This window comes from Lissotriton helveticus, chromosome 5_1 (genome assembly GCF_964261635.1).
Source record: "Lissotriton helveticus chromosome 5_1, aLisHel1.1, whole genome shotgun sequence".
NCBI classification, from domain to species: Eukaryota; Metazoa; Chordata; class Amphibia; order Caudata; family Salamandridae; genus Lissotriton; species Lissotriton helveticus.
This window is the reverse complement of record NC_136065.1, coordinates 1374810341-1374826792: the sequence shown is the minus strand read 5'-3', so window position 1 is coordinate 1374826792 and position 16452 is coordinate 1374810341. Positions and strand designations below refer to the sequence as shown.

General features: G+C 46.0%; 1 protein-coding gene across 1 annotated transcript in view; it reads right to left on the bottom strand.

Moving 5' to 3' along the window:
* Positions 1–16452, bottom strand: part of LOC144753631 (uncharacterized) — a 463125-nt gene that overhangs the window by 169935 nt on the left and 276738 nt on the right. The window contains exons 8-10 of the mRNA XM_078641257.1: positions 5864–6011; positions 3074–3123; positions 715–765 (exon numbers count right to left, since the gene is read on the bottom strand). Of these exons, the coding sequence (XP_078497383.1) occupies positions 715–765; positions 3074–3123; positions 5864–6011 (249 nt within the window). The remainder of the gene's footprint in view (positions 1–714; positions 766–3073; positions 3124–5863; positions 6012–16452) is intronic.

Sequence of the window (16452 nt, the reverse complement as noted above, 5' to 3'; positions counted from 1 at the left end):
CTTTTGAGGAGTAGTGAAAAGGGGTGCTGATGTATGTTTCATGCACTGGATTTGGTTGTATAGTATTCACAGAAGGCATTTAGGAGTCCTAAAGTTAGGAGTCCTAACTTTATTACTCCAAAAAACTGAGAAAAATCCTAACTTTAAGACTTTCGGTATTCACAGAAGGCATTTAGGAGTCCTAAAGTTAGGACTCCTAACTTCTGTGAATACCGAAATGAGTAAGTGCCTTCTGTGAAGACCAAAATGAGTAAGTGCCTCTGTGAATACCAAAATGGTAGTAAGTTTAGGATTTTGTCTTAAGTTAGTTCTGTGAATCGGGCCATATGTTTGTAGTTTACATTATAAGTATGCAAACTTTATATTGGGTACCTCAATACTTGTGCCACACAATATTTCTTACGGCGATATTATGTCATAGAAGCTGTACCAAGCTCAGCATCTGGCCTCAATGGAGATTCACATGTCCTTGAGCTTGACCAAATTAATAATTGGATGAGCCTGGCTTTTGTTCCAATGTGTTGTACATGGTGAGAGGCATTTAAAAAGGCTTTCCCTCATCCAGCTGCTTCAAGAATACCCATGCTGCAGGTGTGAACATGTGTTTGTCTCAGTGTTATGGCATGGCACAGAGTAGCTTGACATCACATGCCTGAGTGTCATGTGGGCATGGACATGGTCGTTCATTTATATTTCTTATGAGTAAGTTCTTACCTGGAATTGCTTTGGTATGACAGCGATGCTAACCCTCCTTCGAGCTGAGGCCTGTGGGACAAGGGGATAGATAATGTATTAGCAATACGTTGAGGAAGCCGCTATCTGGTTAGGCACACTCATGTGTCCTTAAAATAGAGAAATAATTGAGAAATACTGGGACTTGTAAAGTTCTGAACCGAAGACAAACCAGGGCAATTCTCATTGCCTTTAAAAAGTACTGTGAGATGTTGTGGCCAAAGATTTCTTCTATCTATCTATTTCTGCCAGTAGTCATTGGACTGCAATATTCCTCATCCTCTTCATAGACTGGGTGTCCCAAATGTCAATGTAAAATAGGAAACATGGAATAGCCTCTGACAAAATGGATGTGGAGATAAATGCTAAACATTATTCACTGAAGGTCAGTAACAAATACAAACTTCATCTTGAAAAATGAGATACAAGCATTGATATGTTGAAATACAGGATGTTAATTTTAATTCTGGGAATGAACTTATATAGGGACATTTCGATTAATGTGTTTTCAACTTGCATACTTTAGAAATATTTCAGATAAAATAGTTTATAACACTATAAAGACATGAATGAGTACTGCATGTATTAATACGTGGATATAATATTGGAAAAAGTATACACATATAGTCATTCCCATCTGTGAGTCATGCAACACTTCTACAGCAATGGAATTCACTGGCAAATTCAATATAATTCAAGGTGGCCTTCATTGTCTCAGAAGCAAAACAGCCAATCTCCTGTGGGCAATAAACAAAGAAATCTGCCAAAAGGAGAATTTGAAAAAATGATGAGAGAGCGGACATCTGGATTGTAGGCAACATCTCGTACTGGGCAAAGCAACTCATCATCTTACAGCACAGGTTTCTAATGTGGTTGGCTATTAATATACCTCTGGTAAGGAGGTATGGCGTAGACAGTGTGAAGTGAGAAAGAGGAAAGGGTTGGACTAGAAGAGCTGCAATGACACTCTACCAAAAAGTGAGGAAACCAGACTGAGGGTGATAGAATATTGGGAGTGTTACATTGATAGAGCTCTTTTCAGGGAGCAGGAAATAAGAACAGGTAATGGAGAAAAAAAACAATCTGGTTAGGAGGAGGATCAAATTGGATTCAGGGCAGGAAGCAAAACCACGCTTTCCATCACATCTCCTTTGTTCCATACTCAGATTGCACCAGAAGAACCACACGGAGAGTGATGTCAATTGGGTGGGAAGTACCAGAGTTCCTTTGGGGATGCTGTGGCAGATTTGGGGTGCAAAGGCTGGGAGAAAAGCAGCAATGCTTTATAAAGAAATGAGAGGTGGGAAACTATTGAGATGCAGAGGGAAGTGATGCAGGAACCAGAATGAGAAACGATATTGCACCAAATGATTCCTGCCTGATGCACATTGATGGATGTAGATTGGAAGGCTGGTGGATGATGGAACTGGAGCGGTGAGATTTGGAGTTGGCTGAACCCAGTACGGGAGGGACCAAAACAAGGGAGAAGAGTGATTAACTCAGGATACAGACAAATGGAGAGAAAGATGAAAGGTCTGAAGCAGTTTGGTTTGTGGAACATTATAGAGCCTCCTAAGAAGCAATGAAGCTGGAGTGGGCAATGAAGGCAGGTGGAGAGGAATGCTCTCTGACAGATTGCTTTTGTCAATTCTCAATCCAAAGGACTATATTCAGCTCAGTACAACCAATCCGTGCAACTCCTTAAGCTAAAACATTTGCCTAGAACACAGTCCTCATGTAGCCCAATTTATGGAGTTATGTGGTTTTATCTCCTGCATGATTGTTTTCCGTAGACCATGAATATCATCAGTTAAGCAGTGTCAAATGGAAGAAGTCTGAAGAATGAGTCAAAAGAGAAAAGATCTATGTTGGAACAAGATGGACCCAGGAGAAGAGTGAACCAAGCTGAGGATTTTTAAAGTTGTGCAAGGAGATGTTAATGAGCAGGTGGGGGGTATTTCAGGTAGGCAATAAAGATGGGTTCTATTTTAATGCCCTTAAATGCATGCTTTGTCCAATACAATGCATAAAACAGCACAGATCAAACAAGTTACTTATCTGTACACTGTGGTTCTCCAGTATTGAGATCTTTCACAGATTCACATGCTTTAATCTTCGAAAAACGCGGGCAAGTCTAAACGGGGAGGTGGGCGGGCCACATGTGAATCTATGAAAGATCTCAATACTGGAGAACCACAATGTACAGGAAAGTAACTTGTTTCTTCTCCAGTACTGAATCTCCAGTATAGAATATATATATAAAGTTGTTAGTTGGGAAATTTGAAATTCACAACCCGTCAATCTCACTGACTAAGCTATGCCTGTGGGAGACAGTCTTTACCTGTTGGAATGCTCTCATCAGGTGGGTTTTTGATTTCAGCTCTCCATCATCTAAAGAAGAATAGGATAGCGTGTATTGAAAACAAACACACAAGAACCACATATGTATCAATAAACTTAGGCCCAAACAAAAACAATTCCAGCAAAGCCGACACAAAGTTCTTCTCTGGTGCAACTTCCACTATCTTGAGCTCACTACCAGTTTATCTGTGATGCTCTGAACACCTCCTCCAATTTTGCAGAGTACTAAAAGCACACTTGTTGAAAATCTGTCTGGATAAATCTGCTTCACAAACCCTCTGCTTACTCCATTCTCCTTTAAATGCCCTAATAATTTCCTGACTACACAGCAAACCTAAACACCCCACACTTCGTCTTTGCCTGTCTTCCCGTCCTGGAGTGCTTCTGACCTTTTTTATCATTTACCTTACAGTTTACCCTTAGCGCATTTCTACTCCAGGTCCATCACTCTAAGATTTTTCATTTACTGTCCTCCAGCTTATTATTCTATCTCGGTGTTTATCTAAACTCATTCCTATCCTTCCTGAATCCCTTTCCTCTCTCTATGTCCTTGTATCCTGGTTTACTCCTACCCACCTCTTCATGTAACTCTTATCTTCTTTCTACTTGCGGTCCCCCAACCACACGTTTTCCCCTTATTGATTTGTCCTAAACAAGGTCCTTAATAGGATCTCCTTTTTTTCCTAATCTCATAAATCTCCTGCCTCCTTCCTTTTTCTTCCCCTCTCAATCCCCTGCAACACCAGTCATTTGTTTTCAATGTTCTCTTTCCCCTGAGCTCCATTTTGATACTGTTTTACTTGGTTGCCATCATCTTGTTTTACTTTATGCCTACATTGGTTACATGCCAATTATATGAAACGGGTAAATCAAACGCTGCCTGTTGTTCTAATGTACCATGTGCTGGCACCTATTCAGTTGAGTTGAACTAAATAATTTTTTTAAAATAAATAAAATTAACCCACACCACTGACCTGCCCTATATACTGCATATTCCTAGTCATGCACAAAGTCCAGGTCTTTCTGTGCTCTGATGTTCTGACCTTAATATACTTCGGAACTGTAATAGTAAGACTTGACTTTATTTTTATAGCTGAACTCCTGCTTGACCATTCCTCCCCATCTTTTTTTGATTGTTTTGACTTTGTGTTATACAATTGTCTACCTACACCTTTTGCTCATTTATTCCCTATGTTTCCTTGCTTGTATCTTTGCTGTTAGGAGTGTGCCTTGCTTTTAAACTCTGTTCTTCCCACCTATGTTGGTTTATTGCTAGATGGCATCACCCTACCTAGACTTCACTCCAACTGTTCTGAGGCCCACTAGATTTTATCCCTGCTGATCTACCCGTAACCTGATTTGGTCATAGCTTTTCCATCTTTTCTGTGATTGAGACCCCAGTCGTTCACTTGGGAATACGTCTTGCAGGTTTCATTTAAGTTGCTTCTGGTTGTTCATCGATTTCCTGATCTTTTCTAACATCACCATAATCCTCCAACTGTTCTGACAAGATGATGATTTACACCATCTATTAGGCGTTTACAATAATTTATGCCCTGCTGGTGTGACTGTGTGTTGGTTTTGCACCCCGCAATTCTGACTTGACTTTGATTTCTCACAGTCATTTTACTTGCCCTTAATAAAATCCCTGCATTCCTTGCCTTGCTTCCTAAATTTCTGGCTGTGCCTTGAGTTACACTGTTAGGCTCTGAATCTATCATGATTTTTTCCTTATTGTTTTAATGTTATCTATAGCTACTCATTGCTGTTCTGAATTCTCTTAATTTACTCACGGCTGTCCTGAATTGATCAGTTTTACACAATGCTGTTCTGATTAATTTCTTGATGTTTTCAGCTCTATTCTGAATGTATTTGTATTTACTCACTGCTATACTGACTTTATGGTGATGTACTCAGTGCTGCTCTAAATATACTCAGAATTTCTCACTGCTATTGATATAGTGGGTGCTGTTCTGAATTGCTCTATATTCTCTCACTCCTGTTCTGACCTTATCTTGACGTATCCATGGCTATTCGGACTTTAAATACATTTTGTACTTGCTTATTGCTGTTCTGACTTTATCATATTTTATGCATTGCTGTTACAGCATTATCTTGATTTACTCATTGCTGATTGGATTTTTTTTTATTTAATCACTGCTGCTCTGCATCTAGATTTACCCACTGCTGTTCGGAATTTATCCAGATTTACTCACTGCTACGCAGACTTACGGATGTTCAGAATGTATATTAAATGTACTCATTGCGGTTGTGAATTTATCCGGGTTTACTCCTTTTTCTGCAGATCTTGGTTTACTCATTGCTGTTCTGAATATATTTGCATTTACTCACTGCTGTTAAGAGTTCATCTGGATTTGTTCGCAGCTCTTATGCAGTTCCCTTAACCCCTTCCGTGCTTGTGACGGAACCATTCCGTCACGAACCACCGTGGGCTGTGCTGGTGACGGAATGGTTCCGTCACGGCCCGGCCTCTGCGCCTGAGCGGCGCTGATTCCGCGCCTGCGCTGAGCGTTCCATTGAGCGGGTGGGGCCATGACGGAACCAAACACAGCGCCACCGCGGCTCGTGACGGAGTGATTCCGTCACAAGCATGGTGGTGTCGCGCGGCCCCCCTGCCCACTAGCACCGCGGCGGAATTACAGCCGCGGCCAAGGGGTCAATGTGCTCCTTTCTGTTCAGATTTTTGTTTTTTACTTGGTCCCTGAAGCTCAAACCTTGCCCAGATTTTCTCCATTTGTTAAGACTTTACCCCGTATTTCTGCTAGCTGGCGGTTGCGGGAGTTCTGCTGGATTAGCCTTTTCATATCTTCCAGCTCTGCATGTTCTCGTGAGTGAAGCCGCTTTAGGTTCTCGACGTGTTGAATCATCACCTCCGCTGCGCGGCTCATACGTGCCTCCTGAGTACAAGAGATACAGGTAGCCAATCAGAAAGAGGAACTAGGGAGTATGCCCTCAGGCCTAAGCATTGGCAATGTACATTTTCAACGTGTCCCCAATTCTTGAAAAGAAAGAAGCTATTCTAATTTAACTGACTAATAAAATGCAAATTTGTCTTAAGAACTTATAGAGGCATAGTTTCATATATTTGTGCAAGTTTGCAATTGTCATAGATTTTCAGTATAGGAATAATAATTCAGAGCCCTATTGCAAATAGTGAACTTTGCTTTTGAGGAGCTGTGCATTTGGGCATTACAGACCATGGTTGTTCACAGGGATGCAGCTAGGCAGGCTAAGCTATGCAGAACAACTGGGGCCAGGTTCAATAAGACTTGCTACATACCTACCAGGGAGCGTTCTGAAGCCAGGCCTGAGTAAAATGGCCAGGTCACAAGCCACTCACCAGGGCTGTATGTTGGGAGGTGAAATTAGTTATTCATATGAGGGGAATTAAGGCCTTTTACAATGCACTAATCCACCACAGTGTCTCAAAAACTTGAATGGTAGACATAAGTGGGACAGAGTGGGTATGATTGAGGTTACATCTTGTGCAGGTGGGCTCTTGAAGAACCCAGTACATATTGTGTGACTCAACAAATGCAGATCCATGACATCGCTTAGACTTCACAATGCCCTATCCTAGAGGAAAGCTACTCTTATTGCAATGAATGTGCACGTTGCAGCCATATCAGTTCCCTCAAGAGCATAATGGAGAGGATTCCTTATTGATTCATACAGAAATACAAGATTGATTATTAATGCAGACCCTTTGTGTACAGCTATGTGTTCCCACACCAGGTCTTTCAATTGAGAAAATTCTCACAGGAAGCTATATCAGTTTCTTATACACCTATTTTATGTGAACAGCCAAGTTCTGCAAAACGTTCAATATCTTCCAAACGCTCTGAAACATATTTAAAATACTAAACTGCAAGAGAAGATGGCACCATCTGTCAGAAGAAAGCGTTGTTCAATCAATGAGGGTATGGACAGTTAGTAAACTTATATTGTTTTATTTCATTCGGTTATTCTAACTCTTGCCGCTGGGTTTACATACCTGACCCACTGCATAAATTGCGTACCCAAGCCGAACCTGCCCTCAACATAGAGCATGTAGTCTCAGTCAACTGTGTCAAATACCTGAGCAATATTTAAGGCAGGGCAGGGAGAGCGTGTCCATAACTGATCTTCTACATCGATTAAATGTATAGCCTCCTACTGTTGAGGGAGGTGTTACACCTGGCGATGAAACCTCACTGGTCCTCACGGACCAGGTATGGGCAGGTAAGGGCAGTAGGCATTACGCAATAACTTTGCTTAGAATTTCATACTCAAATAGTGTCAAACAAACATGACGCCTGCACTGCATACTGTTGAAGTAAAGGCAGAGAGAGACCTGCCAGGCAGGAGGTGATCATATAGCATGACAGGATTCCTTTTCCAGGGCAGCAGAGGCCAGTACCTCTGCTGACCTAGCTAGCTTCTGGGATGCTTGACAGGGTCTAAATGATCCCATTAGTCTATGACTCATGCCTCTTGCAGGTTAACCCAGGTAACCTAGCGACACCTAGGCATATTAGGCTAAATGTGAACTTCTGTGTTACATAATCTCAAGTGCAAATGGTTTACCCAGCAACTCAAAGTATAGAAAACACTGCTGCATAAGTAGGAGATAAATTGGGGGGGAATTGGAGGACACCTTATATCCAACATGGCATAATCAGCTATACTGAACAGAAGAAGAAGGAATATAATTATTTAATAAGGGATGTACAAAGGTTCATTTTCATGATTTTCATGAAAAAAAAATGAATACATCAGAGTTTGCACAGACGCTGAGGCCTATTCACAAACTGCATATTGGAATACATTTTGTAATATTACAAATCATACTACAAGCGTTTATTCACAAGCCTACATGTGGAGTTTCCACCTCCTTCTCTCCTTTCTTTTTCTATGTGGAGATCTCCTCCCTGAGTGCGGAGATCCCTCTCTCCTATCTTTTTCTGTGAAGAGATCTACGTTCAGAGTGCAGTGTCTCCACAGGTATAAGTATACATTTTGGAAGTAAATGTAGGAGGGAAAGATGGGAGTGACTATAACGTGGAGGATACTTAATACTAAAGGGGGAGGGGAATAAGGAGCCAATTCCTATTCACAAATTGCACTTCTAAAGTAACTGCAGCCAAAAAGGAACCCACAAATGTGGTAAAGTACTCCAGCTTAGATTTTTGAGTAAGTCCAGCAGTAGACATGGCCAACCACTAGTACTCCAACAGTCTCCCATAGAAATGAATGGAGTTTGGGACTTAAAATAAAACCATACAAAATAATGTTAAATAACATCAATAAAATAGTTACACAAATAATAAAATAAAGTGTACTCTTAAAAAATATTTGAACAAACGTTTTATGAGTTGATTTCGTTTTACGACTTTTCCCTGTACTTTACCATAGGGAAACCCTGCAGGTGGGGCAAAGATGTCCATAAGGTAAAGTGTAGGGAAACGTTGCCTATAATTTACCATAGAGAGAGGTCCACCTGGAAAAGTAAAAGAAAAAAATATATTTTTTACCTTGGAAAAGGTTTGGTATTTTTTTATAATAAATGGTAATGTAAATGATGTTGATATATTTATTTTAAATATAGAATTAAAGAAAACAATGCAGTTGCCTACATTTAAAATATATTAAATTACATTACAATTCTTTTTCCCAAGGTTAAATTAAAAACTAAATTTCTACCAAAATTATTTTAATTATGCCTTAATAATTCTTTAAATTAATGTATAGAATTAATTCAAAGTAATTTTCTTGTGTTTATATTTGTTTATTGTTGCATTACTTTTTAAACACAAAACAATTCTTAAAATATGTTATAATTTTTTTATTTTTTATTTTTTTTATTGCAAGACATCGATTTGAAACAAATGCAACTGAAGATTCACACTGCGTCACGCCAACAACCCGGAGGCAGGCCGCTACCAATTAGGGCATACAAAAATCACAAAGAAAGCTAACCAGAGGCCGACATCCGACCGGGTTAATCATGCAGAAATAAACAGGAAATACAATAAAAGCTGTAGCGTGTGCAGTGCGACTTCAGCGAGGGAACGGTCTTGCTTTTCTCACAGTGTCGCAGACAATTGAAAGATATAGAAGATCAGTGAAGCCGCCCCTAAAGAAGCAACGGTCAACTAACCGCTGCAGCGGCCTATGGGAAGGATATGTCTATCAGCACTGTTTTTTCTTCCCAACAGGACCCCCCAACAAGCTAACCCAAAAAGAAACATCAAAACATAGGTGCAAGTACATATAAACAGCAGTCATACAGCACTTCAGGCCACAACAGAGTTGCGCGGTCTCGCCATGGAGCACTCAGATAGAAGGCAAGCCATAGTCTGGGCAGGCGTGCAATGGCATCGCATCTGTGCCCGTATATGCTGAGGGGCGTTTGGGGGAGGGGGGGGGGCAAGCAATAGGCCACATGAGGGCCAGCGGGAGGGAGATGCCAGGGACAAGAACAGGGTCAGTGGGGGCAGCAACTGCAGAGCGCGCTTCAGGGCAGGGCTTGTACTCGACAGCGCCACTACGCAGGACTTCAATCATTAACCTACGCAGCGCACATCCTCAGCCCATATCATCTGAAACGCTCGTAGCACGTGATGTACCTGGGGTGTCTGAACTCGCGCGCGCCGCAGTCCACTGTACAAACGGGCTCCAGATGTCAGTGGGTCTGGAAGCGGAGGGCATGGTCTCCCAATAGTGTGTCAGTTGTGTGTGGCCATAAGTCACATCCCTAATCCAGCCCTCGAAAGAGGGGAGAGCCGATCTGCCCCAGTGCAGTGCGATCTGACGTTTGGCGTATAGAAGGAGCAACGCATGCAATTTCCTGTCGCAGGGTGTAGTGTCTTTAACATACCCCAGCAGACCCAGCAGTGGGGACGGTGAGTCAGTTCTTTGTATGATGTGATTGATGGCAGTGAAGATCTCCGACCAGTATGTGCTCAATCGAGGGCAGCTCCAAGCCATATGAATAAAGGTCGCATCCACACCCCCACACCTCCAGCAAGAGGCGTCCTCACGGAGACCCATACGGTGTAGTAGTGTCGGAGTGCGGTAATACCGGTGTAGGAATTTGAAGTGGATAAGCCTCAACCTATAATTAGGGGATAGGGCTGTCAGTTGAGCACAGCAATATTCCCATGTGTCGTCCGGCAGCTGATTCTCTAGGTCAGCAGCCCAAGCGTGTTTGGCCACGGCCTCCGTCACCGGGGCCTGTTCCTGCATGCAGTTATACAGTCTAGACACCAGCTGTTTGGGGGAGGGTCGTGACAGCAAGTTCTGGAGAGCAGCCAGTGCGCGGGGTTCCTCCGGGAAGCTCGGTCCCATCTTCTTGCAAGATTCCCTAAGGGAATGATATAGCAACGTGTCAGCGAACGAGCAGGGCTGGCTGTCCCCATCAGCGGACATCTCAAAAAAAGTGCCTTCCGGATATAAGTCAGCGAATGTGAAAAGACGATCGCCACGGATGGTGAGGACGCCACCCCTTGCTGTCAAACAAGGCAGCATCGGGTTACCTCTCAGGGGGACGGCTGGCGCATAAAGTAAGGAGAGACCGGCTCTCTTCTGGAGTTCGCGCCAGGACCAGCGGACCATTTCCACCGTGTCCACCTCACGTGACGGGCATGTGACTTTGCCATATAGTGCTACTCGTAAAGGCAAGGGGGCGACCACTGCTAGTTCCACCGCAGCATGTGGCTGGTATGGGGTGGGGTAGGCCCAGAAATGCAGGAACTGAGCTTGCGCACAGAGGGAATAGAGCTTTAAGTCCGGGGCACCCAGACCTCCTTGACGGAGTGGAAGCGTGAGTAAGTCCCAGGAGACTCTGGCTTGACCGCCGGCCCACACCAACTTCAGCAGCAGGGAGCGCACACGAGCATGGAAGGGCGCTGTCATAGGCAGTGGTACGTTGACGAACAAATACAAGAACTTGGGGAGAACCACCATTTTAGCCAGTGCAATTCTCGCGACCAGAGACAGCGGCAGTTTGTTCCAGACCTCGACCTTCCCCTCCAACCAGTCCACCGCCCTCCCGAAATTCAGCGACCACAACTCCTGCACATCTCGGCTGATCCAGATACCCAAATATTTGACAGCCCCCGTCTCCCATCTGAGGGGGTAATCAGGAGCAGGGCGAACAGTGCTCTCCGTCAGTGGGAACGCCACCGACTTTGTCCAGTTAATGGATATCCCCGCCAGGCCCTCAAATCGTACAAATTCACGGAGCATCGGACTTAGGTTATCTTTTGGATTAAGGACATATAGGGTGACATCATCCGCGTATAGCGAAATCAGTAAGCTTCTAGCACTGAACCCAATGCCCCTGGCGGTGTGATGTTGCCGTATGCGAGCCGCAAGCGGCTCCATCGCTATCGCGAAGAGTAGCGGTGATAGAGGACATCCTTGCCTAGTTCCTCTCGATACACGAAATGGTGGGGAGATGAGGCCATTAACGCTCACCCGGGCTCTGGGTGCTGTGTAAAGGAGCTTGATCAGGGTCATGAAGTTCTGGCTGAATCCCATCCGCCCTAGGACACTGAAGAGGTAGGGCCATTCCAAGGAGTCGAAGGCCTTGGTGGCGTCAAGGAACACCACCGCCGCCTGTACAGACGGGTGTAAATAGTGAAGGACAGAGAAGATAGTCCTGAGATTATGCGATGTCGCGCGTCCAGGGATGAATCCCGATTGATCTGGAAGCGCAATCATAGGCAACATCGGTTGTAACCGATCCGCAATAACCTTCGCGTAAATTTTAGCATCCACGTTGATAAGAGACAGGGGTCTGTAGGAGTCTAACTGTTGTTCATCTTTATCCGGTTTGAGTAGTGTGATAATTAGAGCCTCACGCATGGAATCTGGAAGTGTATTCGACTCGAGAGCCTCGACAAAGACAGAGTGTAGTCTCGGCGCCAGTTCAGCTACATAGGTTTTATAGAAGGAGGTTGTCAGACCATCTGGGCCAGGGGCTTTATTAGCCGGCATGCTCTTAATCACCTGGGCAATGTCTTGTATCGTGACCGAGAGGTCCATGTACTGTCTGTGGTTATCGTTGAACCATACTAGTGCAATGGAGTCAAGAAAGTCGCGCAGTGAAGGCGGTGCTGTGGGTTGCCTCGAGGTGTACAGGGTAGCATAGAAGTCTGCGAAGGCGCCTAACACTGCCTCTTGGCCCATCACTAAGTGTCCAGATGTATCATAAATAGTGTGTATGTAGTTCGAGTGTGTGCGAGGAGTAGTCAGCCTGGCAAGGGTCCTGCTTGGTCTATCCCCCTCTCCATATCTGCGCGCCTCAGCCTGTTTCCCCAGAAATTTCACCTCCCGCTCCGCTTCCTCATTAAAGGCCAGCAATTTGGTTTTTAGAGCGCCAGCAATCTCCAACGACGGATCAGAGCTAAAAGCAGCATCAAGATCTTTCAGTTCCCCCTCAAGTTTAGCCAGCGTGTCCCTAATGGAGCGTAGGACCCCTGCCTTTCGCGCTATACACTGACCCCTGATTACAGCTTTAAAGGCATCCCATACAATAGCCTCGGATGTGGCAGAACCAGCATTTTCTTCAAAATATGTAGTGATGTCCTCTCTAATCTCTTCTACAAACACTGGGTCTGTGAGCACGTGGGGGGGAAGGCGCCATTGGAACGCCCTGTGTATAGTGTCTGGGGGGCTCAATTCTAACATACACGGAGCATGGTCCGACAGTGATCTAGCCATAATATCAACATTCGACACCCATGTCGCAACTTCAGGAGATACCAACCAGAAGTCTAGCCGTGACCAGGCAGCTTTATGGCAGGTGTAGCAGGTCCCCACCTTGACTCCCGGATGCCTAGCTCTCCACACATCGGAAAGTAGACCTTCATTCATGACATCAAATATCGCTTGACGCGCTCTAGCATGCTGCGGTCTGCTCACACCCCTACGATCCATGTCATCATTCAATGCAATGTTGAAATCTCCCCCCAGCACAATCGTCTGGCAGTTCAGTAACTCAATCCTCGCCCAAACACTTCTAAAAAAATCAGGATCGTCCACATTGGGGCCATATATTGCAGCCAGGACAATGGGTCGCCCCTGTAAAGACCCATGGAGTAAGACATACCTTCCCTCCACATCTCGTACCTGGGAGAACTCCCTCCAATCCAACCCTCTACGAATGAGTATGGCAACGCCCCTCGCATAACTGGAGTATATGGAGGAATAGATATGAGCCCATCTGGAATTTTTCAATCGGGCCGAGGGGATCACGTTTAAATGAGTTTCTTGTAGGAAGCAAATATCAACGTTGTGTCTGGACAACATGCCATGCAGTAACCGGGCCTTCTTGTAGTCCCCAAGGCCTCTAATGTTCCAAGTCCAGAGTTTGATACCCCCCATCAGAGTGCAGTCCAGCACAGCAATCTCCCCACACATCTCCGCCCCCGGAGGCTAGACAAGTGCTCAGGCACAACATCTGCAGACCAAGCGCGCAAAAATAGAGGCATTTGTAGTAGTACAGTGCACCAGATACGGACGAAAACTCTCAACTTGTGAAATCCCCCCTTCCACCCCCCTCCCTCAGCAACCCCCCAATTAGGTCGTGACATACCCCAGAAACTCGCACGCATAGCGTGGAAATACCCCAACATCAACAACAAAGGGAGGCACCCCATGAGGCGTGGTGCGCTCGGCAAACACCCCCGTATACTCGGGGTGGCTACAGTCAAACTTTAGCGTTCCTGAGCTCTAGCAGTTCCCCCAACTCCCGGTCCACAAAGTCCGCAAGCAAACAAAGTCACATTGGAGGCATGGTGACGGCAGCAAAAGTCTGTGCACAAAAGTGACTCCAAGACTTACCCTCAAGGAGATAATGCGAGTGTAACAGACCTGTGTGCTGGGCGCTAACCGGCCCCCATCCTCGAGGCAAAGAGGAAAGGTGCAGCCAGTCAGGGTAGGCTTTGTAGAGACCTCAGTCATTGTCACTGAGGGGATCCGAAGCTTCCTCAAGTCTTGGCGATTTTCTCCTGGCTCCAGCACAGATGTGTTTGGCGAACTTGAGGGCTGATTTGGCGTCAGTGAAGAAGTGGGATGCGTTGTCGTGCTGAACCTTTAATTTTGCCGGGTATAGGAGAGAGTAGGGCACACCAGCTTGCAGTAGAATCTTCTTAGCTGGTAGGAATTCCTTGCGGGCCGCCTGCACCAGGGGGGTGAAATCTGGGTAAAATGAGATGTGATTGCCCTGGTGCGTGATCTTACCCTTCTCTCTCGCCAAGCGCAGAACGGCGTCCCTATCCTGGTAGTTGAGCAGTTTAGCCAGTATTGGACGCGGAGGGGCGCCCACCGGGGGTTTTTTCCCAAGGGATCTATGCGCTCTCTCCACCGCGAAGACCGGGGACAGATCTGGGTCGAACAGGTCATGTAGGAGGCACGATACAAACGATTCCATCTTCCCCGTGTTGGTTGTCTCCGGAATGCCTGTAATGCGGATGTTGGACCTTCTGGAGCGCGCTTCTAAATCGTCCGACTTGGCGCGCAAATTTTCAAGTTCCCGCTCCAGTGTAGTTATGTGCTGCTTGGTCTGCTGTTGAAATTCACAACATTCAGTCTGCCTATTTTCGAGACAGTCCAGCCTCGTCTCGTGAGCGTCCACCTTAGTTTTCACTGATTCAAGTTGCGCAGCCATGTTGTCAAGCTTGGCATCTATGCTCTTCAAGCTGGTTCTCACCTCCATGATGAGGGCCCCAAAATCAATGTCCGGGGTAGTGCATTGCGATGACGATGCGCCATTATCCAGTTCCATCGTTTTGTTTTTCGGCGGTTTCCTATTGTCAAAGCTTAGTTTCGCTTGCCTTGCGTCGTTTTTTCCCATCACCACAGTCCGAAGAGGTCCGCCTGCCACGCAGTGAGGTAGCCCCTATCCTGCGCCTCAGCCAGCAAGTGTTGAGCCCGCTCGTAATTATCCAGGAGATGCCAGGGCGCGCCAGGCGCGATGGAGCGAGCGCGGTATTGTGAGCCAGCCGCGTTAAATATCGTAGCAGGCGTCCGGCAATGTCACCCAACCTGCCACGTGTCCAGCAGGTCTCCTCAGGTCCTAAAATGGCGGGCTCTCTTATCGCAGCAGGGAGTCCACTCGTCAGGCAGAATCAAACCCAGCGCAGGGGCTCCAAGGGGATCGGGGCCGCAAGGCGTCCCACCATGCACACGGCGGCCCACTCCGTCGATTTCAGGAGCCGCTGGGGGGTCCGGGTGCAGTTGTGGAGCGGGAATACTGCCAGGGGAAACCCGTCCCTCCGCAGCACCTCCTCACCTTCTCTCCAGCTCCCGCCGCAGCGCAGGTGGTGCAGACGCGACTTCTTGTCCCTTCACCGGGTCCCTCTCATGGAAGCTCCGCCGCAGCAGGCCTAAGGATCACTCCTCCGCAGCGCGGCCGCTCCCGCCCAGCCTCGCCAGTCGCAGCCAGTCTCGCAGCGGAGATCGCCGGTAGGTGCAGCGGGGGCACAATATTGAGGTGCCTTCGGCATGAATACGGCAAGCGCCAGACCTCCGCCGAGTTCAATCAGGCCGCAGGGGCCTCCGCAGCCGCGGCCCACAGTTGAGCTTGACTCCCAGCGAGAGTCACTTCCGGCGGGACGCAATACTAGCTCACCGGCCGCTGGTATTTCCGTCTTGTGCCGCTTCACGGAGAAACCACCTCCGCGCACCAAACTCGGGTCAAAGGATCACCCGGGCTTGCGGAGCGGAACCCGGGAGGAATGGGGGTCCACAGGCGCCAGGAACAGGATAGTGTAGAGGATTAATCAAAGTAGCCGGCGGAGCTCACTCAGAGAGCGGCCATCTCGCTGCTCTGCTAGCCACGCCTCTAAAATATGTTATAATTAAATTAAAAATGTGTACTATTTTTGGATTTTTTTACATTTAAATATATTCACTTAATAAAAGTTATTTTCTGTGGGCTTTATTTTTAAGCACCTTCCCCTATTATTTTCTATGGCAGGGGGTTGTAGTACCAAGGATTGGCCATGAGGGGTGCTAGACTTACTACGGTTTTTGGTAACTTACACTTGTAAGACATCGAAGTCTACACTTTTGAGTAACTTTCACTCTGACTTTTGGTGAATAGTCAAAACCAGTAACGTTTCTCAGAAGTGTAAGAGCAGTGATTAAATCTCTGGAAAGCTTATCAACTGCATGAGCATTTCAGACTTTGGTAGTTCCATCCATTGCTCTGGCTGAATCCCTTCTGTAATTCTTCTTCACAAATGTATTCAAGATGATATTGTCAATGAAATCACTGCTAAATATTCCTTCAGCTTTTGCGTGTCTTGTTTCCATCTGGTTAAGAGCCAACCTCTAGCAAATTTTCAA